This window comes from Leptodactylus fuscus, chromosome 3 (genome assembly GCF_031893055.1).
Source record: "Leptodactylus fuscus isolate aLepFus1 chromosome 3, aLepFus1.hap2, whole genome shotgun sequence".
NCBI lineage: Eukaryota > Metazoa > Chordata > Amphibia > Anura > Leptodactylidae > Leptodactylus > Leptodactylus fuscus.
The window spans coordinates 36,860,163-36,868,117 of record NC_134267.1 but is presented as its reverse complement, the minus strand read 5'-3'; the positions used below and the strand labels follow the sequence as shown (position 1 = coordinate 36,868,117).

The 7,955-nt window shown below is 42.4% G+C and overlaps 1 protein-coding gene across 1 annotated transcript; it reads right to left on the bottom strand.

The window, feature by feature from the left end:
* Positions 1-346: 346 nt before the first annotated feature.
* Positions 347-7,516, bottom strand: LOC142197241 (cystatin-SA-like). The gene is made up of 3 exons (XM_075267395.1): positions 7,199-7,516; positions 4,852-4,959; positions 347-3,971 (listed from the first exon to the last, which is right to left on the bottom strand). Exons 1-3 carry the CDS (start codon positions 7,427-7,429, stop codon positions 3,900-3,902), a joined length of 411 nt encoding a protein of 136 aa, XP_075123496.1. The 5' UTR covers positions 7,430-7,516; the 3' UTR covers positions 347-3,899.
* Positions 7,517-7,955: the final 439 nt, after the last annotated feature.

Below are 7,955 nucleotides of genomic sequence, written 5' to 3'. Positions count from 1 at the left end.
TTCCATTCATTTCTATGGGCTATTCGAAACGGCTGTTTTGAATAGTGTTCGCACATCTCTAGTGCTTATGTTTGTATAGTAGTTATTGCTCTGATTTTCATATGTATGTTTTTGATTATTTTTATGCATTCAGTGTTACAGTTTGTTACACACAAACATAAAATTAACTTATATATTGCATGCATATTACTATATACTTGCAACATAATTAGTAAAAATGCACTCACTGGATGGATTTCTGCCCCCCTCACTATGTAATATCCTCCCAAGCAAAATCACTCAAGACAAATGCACAAAACACTTTAAATTGATGTTCAATTAACCAAACTTTATTGAAAATCACATTACTATTATTTTCATCAGCAGCTCAAATTTATAATCAGACAAATTGCTACTAAAGAGACTGAATATGGCGAACCCCTGACTCACAAAGAGTCACCCCCCAGCACTCAGGAGAGGAAAAAACCCCTATGGGGGAACCTCTAGGGAACCAAGGCTGGAGGATTGCCCTTCCCTTGGGCTTAGAAGGTTAACGCCAACATGTCACAGTATATTTTATCAGAATGTTACTATGTATATAGTGAGACATAATATATATTTCCTATAGATATAATAGTGACATACAATAGTCATACAGGAGAAACACATAAACAGATTAGTAAAGACCTACTAAATATGGTAAGGGGAAAAGCCCTGTGCAAGTGCCTTGTGGAGATGGCCAAATGTGACCTCTCCAGGCCTCACATATACTGTATAAGTGAAGCAGATTGTGCCGGATGTGAAGAAGATCTGGCTACAACATCTGTCACTCCATTGATTGCTAGGCCTGGCTAGATGGATATGGCTGATCTGGCTAGCTAGGAGGATACGGCTGATCTGGCTGGCTAGGAGGATACAGCTGATCTGGCTGGCTAGGAGGATACGGCTGATCTGGCTGGCTAGGAGGATACGGCTGATCTGGCTGGCTAGGAGGATGCGGCTGATCTGGCTGGCTAGGAGGATACGGCTGATCTGGCTGGCTAGGAGGATACGGCTGATCTGGCTGGCTAGGAGGATACGGCTGATCAGGCTGGCTAGGAGGATACGGCTGATCTGGCTGGCTAGGAGGATACGGCTGATCAGGCTGGCTATGAGGATACGGCTGATCAGGCTGGCTAGGAGGATACGGCTGATCTGGATGGCTAGGAGGATACGGCTGATCAGGCTGGCTAGGAGGATACGGCTGATCAGGCTGGCTAGGAGGATACGGCTGATCAGGCTGGCTAGGCGGATACGGCTGATCTGGCTGGCTAGGAGGATACGGCTGATCTGGCTGGCTAGGAGTATAATGATGTCATCAGGCTGCACTCAGAAGAGCAGGAGTGTGAGAAAATTGGAGATGCGAATCAAGCAGACGGCGACAGGCCGAGTGGCAGCAAGTGCTGGTTCTAGAGCTGAGAGTGAAGCCCAGCAGGAGAAGAAACGTCCTTGGCACTGGCAGCCCGAGTCTTTGCCGCAATAAAACTGCTATCATTATACTGTGGGGTGTCTTCACAACACAGAGTATAATAAGTGGAGGTGATCGAACATAAAAAATAATGTTACTCACCTTCCCTGTGCTTCCGAATAGCAGGGGATGCTATGGGACATATACTGTGTACAGGGGCTGCTATGGGACATATACTGTGTACAGGGGCTGCTATGGGACATAATACTGTGTGCAGGGGCCACTATGGGGCATAATACTGTAGCAGTCAGTAGTCCCTATTGTCTTAACAGTGTTGTTCTGCTGCCACCTACTGGTGTGAAGAATTATAGCCTGGGACTGTACTAATGTGAGAGACAATAATCTCCCTGATTTTGCCTAATTAATAGTGTTTAAAGGGGTTGTCCCATCACAAGGATCCTCTCTATACTGCTAGTTTATGTGGATATAAGACTTTTCCTAAATGCATTGCTTTATCAAAACTGCTTTGTTTGGCCGCTATCTTAATTTATTCACTTCATTGTTTACACTCTATTTCTATGACCCTTGGGATTATCTGCTCAAATGTCAAGTGATGTATCTGCCTGATCTCAGAGGGAGAGAGGGGCTGGGAGCAGCTCTGAGCTGTTTGTGTCTTTTAAGTAGCGGAGCTTCAGGATTTCTGAGCTCTTATCAGTCGGTTTAATTGAATTTGGCTGATAAGGGCTGATATAGGGAGTCCTTTATCTCTGTATGTAATGCAAACTGACTCAAATCCAGCTCTGCTACATCAGCTTCACCAGCTTCACACTGTGGTAATTCATTTACAACCAATCCCGTGCAAGTGAATCCCCGCCCACCTATGTGCCGAGAAAAGCAGGAAGTGAAGAGAGCACAACAGCCTGCAGGTTAGTGAACAAGCGTCATGGGAATACCCCTTTAATGGAGCAGTCCAAAGAAAGTGATGTGGAGCAGGAAGCTCAGAGCAGCCAGTTTGGGCCCAGATTCTGTGCTGTGAGGACCTGTTAGATGCCATTGCTGATTTAGGGCACAGTAGAAGGCCTGAAGCACTGCAGAGACTTACAAGAGAAAGCAGAAGTGTTGCCTGAATCGGGGGAGCACCACAGAGAGCTAAGAGACTTTATAAACCCGGTACCATACACTTATCTCAGGGACAGATAGGGCCAGTTTATATAGTGTGTAATTCTCATATTGTTATATATAACTTATTTGTTTCCCTTGTTATTTCATTCCCATTTCCCATAAGTAAACTCTGTTATATACCAGCTAGTGTGCGTCTGTCTCCTAGTTGTGGATCCTCGTTACCTGCTGGCCCTGACTTACAATACCGTGTGCAGGGGCTGCTATAGGACATACCGTATATACTCGAGTATAAGCCCACCCGAATATAAGCCGACCCCACTAATTTTACCACAAAAAACTGGGAAAACTTATTGACTCGAGTATAAGCCGAGGGGGGGAAATGCAGCAGCTACTGGAAAATTTCAAAAATTAAAATGGTCGGAGTTTTTGGGTGCAGTAAGTGCTGGGGAAGGGGAGGGGGTGTTTTGGTTGTCTGTCCGCCCCTTCCCTGAGCTTGAGGACTGGGTTTTTTCTTCCCCCCACTTGGAATTCAGCCTGGCTGAATATAGGGGATCTGCAGCGCTCCTATTAACCCCTTCCCGACGGAACAGGAGCAATGCAGATCCCCTATATTCAGTAGACCGGGCACTGTCAGACACAGGGATACCTAATGTGTGTGTGTGTCACAGTAATTTTCTACTTTTGTATGTACTCTAGGGAAAGGAGTGATTTACAACTTTTATGTTTTAATTTTTTTTAAATATCTTTTTTTTCTTTTGCACTATTTTATGGGAGATTCTGTACATTAATATTGTGGCTGGTCATAGACCCCCCTCCTAAAAAAAAAATTAAAAAGAATTTTTTTTTTTGCTGACTCGAGTATAAGCCGAGGGGGGCTTTATCAGCACAAAAACTGGGCTGAAAAATTTGGCTTATACTCGAGTATATACGGTAATACCATGTGAGGGCCGCCATGGGACACAATACCATGTGCAGGGGCCACTAAGCCTTACAATTAACACCCGGATCTCCGAGGACCTCATCTTTGATTTTTGATTTTTTTTTTTTTCATTTAAATCATCATGCCAAGCAACAAAGGTTGCCTACCCCTGATCTAGACTGTCAGGGAATGATATGTCTAGGGACCTACATATTGATAATTTGATTTCTACACAGCAATTCAGCCAACAACAAGAAACTAGCACAACACAGAAAATGTGATATTACATTTTTAAAGACATAATACATAATATGTAATTCAATACACAATGCAAGAACATCTTCTGCATGCACGACTATAGAAGATGATTCTGATTTTCTGAGAATTGACAAGCAGTATTCAATAGGATTGATCTTGATATTAGTTTCATATTTATCTGCAAATACCACTTAGCATCCTCTTATGTTCATGCCACAGAATAATTTCAACGTAAAACTTGCACCTCTGTGAAAAAAGTAGAAGAAAAGTTAAAAGCATTATAAAACAAATGTATAAGCATATTCATGTCACGGGTAATATGCCATAGGAATTATGATCTGTTATGTGATTCATAATCCATTCTGCCTATGACCAACAGCTAGATATTTATGCTCAATGACACTGACATTATATGACAAAAACACCATAATCACATGTACAAAACACTACAAAAAACACGTGAAATGCTCAGCACTTTGTACAGTATGGTACAAGCATGGATCAGCCTGTTGAAGGAGCTTCTGTGCTTTGAAAGCTTGCAAATGTAATTTACTGGTTAGGGGGTGTTCACACTACCACCGCTCTCCGCTCAGGGGTTTCCGTCCTAAACCCTGGGGAAACTGGACAGGGGATCAGCTTCTTTTTTTTTTTTTGCATTCGGCCTGAAGACACTTCTTCTTCTGGACTAGGCCCATTCATTGGGCCTAATCCGAAGTGGCGTGCATGGCTGGTTGCCGGTACAGTGCACCGGCTTTCAGTCGCAACTACCAGGCTTTTGGACCAGAAACAGAGACGGCCTCCGCCTCAGGTTCGGGTCCAAAAAACCCCGTCTGAACTTACCCTTAAGGCCTCCCCTGCAACTCGTCGCAAAAATAATGAATGGGGCTCAGGGAGACCAGGGTGTACAAGACCCTTCTACTCATGGATAACACATGATCCTCATCAATTTCTGGTCGTGTGTTGTCCATGGTTGTTCTGCATAGTGTTACATACAAACGAGGTGCCATATATTTAAACGCAGTAGAAATTTGTGATTGAAAACTCTATTCCATTCATTAAAGGAGAAATTGCAGAAATGTATGTTATAAAGAAATCTTCTGTATCCTATCATTTATAAAGATTTTACCTTTTTCATCTTTCTATGATTTTGACATTCTCCTGTAGCCGGATCCTTCTCAAAGCAGACACTGACAAGAGCCTCAACGTCCACTGAAAATACTGAACCAGCGCTCACCTAAAGCAAAGTAAGTGTCAATGAAATGGTTATTACAGAAACCCAAATCTGGTGCTAGAGGCGGAATGCTAAATGTCAGCACATGGAAGTCATATTAGGCTTGAATTACACATGAATTTTTGATACAGTCTTGAAAGGGGTTAAAAATGAGGTCATATGAAAACGCTGCGGGAAGAACTGCGATGTGTTGCCACCGCGGTTTTTCCCGCAGCGCTTCAATGCTGCGTGACGTCCCGTGGGGCCTTAACCTTAAGACCACTGGTCTGAATAATTGGTAGCACCATAGATATACCAGTCATAACTATAATCAATGAGTTTAGCCATATTTCTAGAGGACCTGTCACCTCTCCTGACATATCTGATTTAGTATTTACTGTACAGACACTGGTTGTAGACTAGACCGCAAAATAAGACTTCACTTAAAGCAGTCGGCTTTCCCACTTTCTAAGTGTGGCTCGTGGTACTCATTTACCTCCAGTAAGATTAATGACACATATAATACTGAGAATAGAGATACAGAAATCCACTGGTGGCTTAGACGAATCAAGTAATGAGGAATTGCAGAAGGAGGAGATGATCCAGCAATGGAGCGATTGGCGGAAGTATGGCATACAGGTAGATAGGGGATAATATGACAATGAACAGAAAAGAAGCAATGCTTAAAGGGGTTGTCCCGTTATGGACACCTATCCCCTATCCACAGGGCTGGCGATAAGTGTCCAATCACTGGGGGCTTGTTCTCCAGTTCCCCCAGTGATCAGGGGGACATGGACCTGAAGTCCCCATAAGTCCTTCTTGTAAATGGAGCACCAGTGCACTTGCATGACCAGCGTTCCATTCAATTTCAGGGGGCTGCAGACACTGCCACAGATTACAGTCCCGGCAGCTCCATAGATGTGGAGTAGGGGTCACACAAAAGCACTGGTGCTCCATTCATAAGGAAGCCTTAGGAGAACTTTTGGCCCTGTCCTTCTGTGAATTCAGCCCAGCTAATAGTCAGGATGAAACTGCCCAGCAACCATCCAACCAAATCCAAACACAGACACAAACTAAACATTTCTACCAATTTGCAAATTTTGTGTTCCACTTAAAGTGTTAGCGTAGGATTGGTCTTAAGATGATGATTCCTGGATGAGTCTGGTTCACACCATGTTTAGTCCTGCACTGGGATTTCCGGATGACTTTTTAATACCTTAAAAAAAGTATTGTCTGTGATGGATCCATTGACTTTAATGGGACAAGTGGACTTATTTGCCCAATGGATCCATGTGTTTAAATACTGTTTTGGGACATTCAAAGGTTAAAGGCTAAAGAGTGGTGTGAAAGTGGGCTTAGATGTCATATTAGCATCACCTGGACTATGGCACAGAAATACAGAGATCCCTAGTAGAGCTGCTGAGTGACATGTCACCTACTCTACACATTCAGTCAATAGGTAGCTACAGAAGAAGACGACTTATTGTATAATCTTCTAGCCCAGATAGTTGATGTTGACTACAGACACAGAGTAATAAAGCAGCAGTGGGGAAGGAACGAGTCCGGGAACAGCCCAAGGTTTAGGGTTTACTTAATCCATGGTTGTTTTAATGCAATGTGTGATAACAGAGAATGCCAAGTGTCAGGTATACATCCAGTGATGCTATTATGTTTATGTATTTATAATGATATTCATTTTTCCCTTTTACCTTGCTATAAAGTATATGCAGCACTTATCGGATCTACAGAAAGTAATGAGTTAACAATGGACAGGCTCTGTTCCAGCATTAATCCTACCCGACTCTTTACCTAAGCCCTTAGTCAGTAAAGACAAGGGGGAGACATAATCTTGTTTAAAGGGAACATTCATTGAAAATATTTGTTTCATTTATCAAGAATAAAATGACTTTTAAATTGGATGTCTCTCTTTTTTTTTATTTGCTCCACTGTGGAACCTCACAGAGCTGAGCTTCATGGCACGTCAACTTTGCTCTGGTCCTTAAAACATACATGCCCTCTTCTCCTGTTCTCTTCCAGTCTGTACATGTGTCATCCCTCATTGTATAGAAGGAGTTCATAGTTGTGGATATGGCACACACTGACACATAAGAACCAACAAACTCTTCCTGTGGAATGTACAGATGCGTCCACCCTTACAATAGCTTAAGTTTGGTCAAGAACTTCCAGAAGAAGAATTAAATTAAGTTAGGAGCCATCTGTATACACAGAGTAAATCATTAATGTATCTGTTCTCATTACTGACCTGTTGCTTTAGTTCATTAATCCTTCTGATTTCGATGATGTTACCATCCGTCCTGTCTTTGTTGTATTCGTCTTTGACAAACTGCAATGTTATCCGGGCAAGCTCACTGTCTTGCTCAACATCTCTATATGGCCCTAGAATATCCTCGATAGTCATTTTCTTCTTTTGTGCATGGACTTGTGAATGTAGAGCCAAGATGACTGCAAAACATATTTTCCAAAGGAAGGCCATCTCCGTTGTTTCTCTTCTAGAGTTCTGGTGTTTGCAGTTTCTGATCTTCTGGAGTGTGCAGAGGAACCAGACCTTCAGTATGTAAGCTGATCAGGCCCAGGATTTGCCAAGTCTCTGAATCATATGTTTGGCGTCCAGCAAGAAATTACAAAGGAATTTCTAAGAAAACAGTTACAAAATATGCAGGGATACTTTCAACTCAACTTTTTAGCTCTGTTGGACTTCAGGAAAACTTCTGTCAAATAATGGATGTTGAAGCTTACCAGAAAGTCACAATGGGAGGGACATGGGTGCCTGTTTATAATATTAAAAAATTACTCATTACTTATTTCTGGAAACAGTGACCCCTGTCCTTTAATAAACAGTGTAATCCCAGCTATATTGTATACTCCATATCTTGGTTTATAAGTTACTGGCCATAAGTGTCAAGTGAGGTTTCCTGGGACCACCAGAGAATTTGATTCCCATCTATATAGAACATATACTAACATGCATACTAACATACATCCCTCATGTTATCTCTAAT

Excerpts from the sequence above, each read along its gene's own strand:
- LOC142197241 (XM_075267395.1), bottom strand. The coding sequence starts at position 7,429 with ATGGCCTTCCTTTGGAAAATATGTTTTGCAGTCATCTTGGCTCTACAT. Across the intron at positions 4,960-7,198 it reads TTAATGAACTAAAGCAACAG|GTGAGCGCTGGTTCAGTATT; the intron begins GTCAGTAATGAG and ends ACTTTGCTTTAG. Across the intron at positions 3,972-4,851 it reads ATCATAGAAAGATGAAAAAG|AGGTGCAAGTTTTACGTTGA; the intron begins GTAAAATCTTTA and ends CTTTTTTCACAG.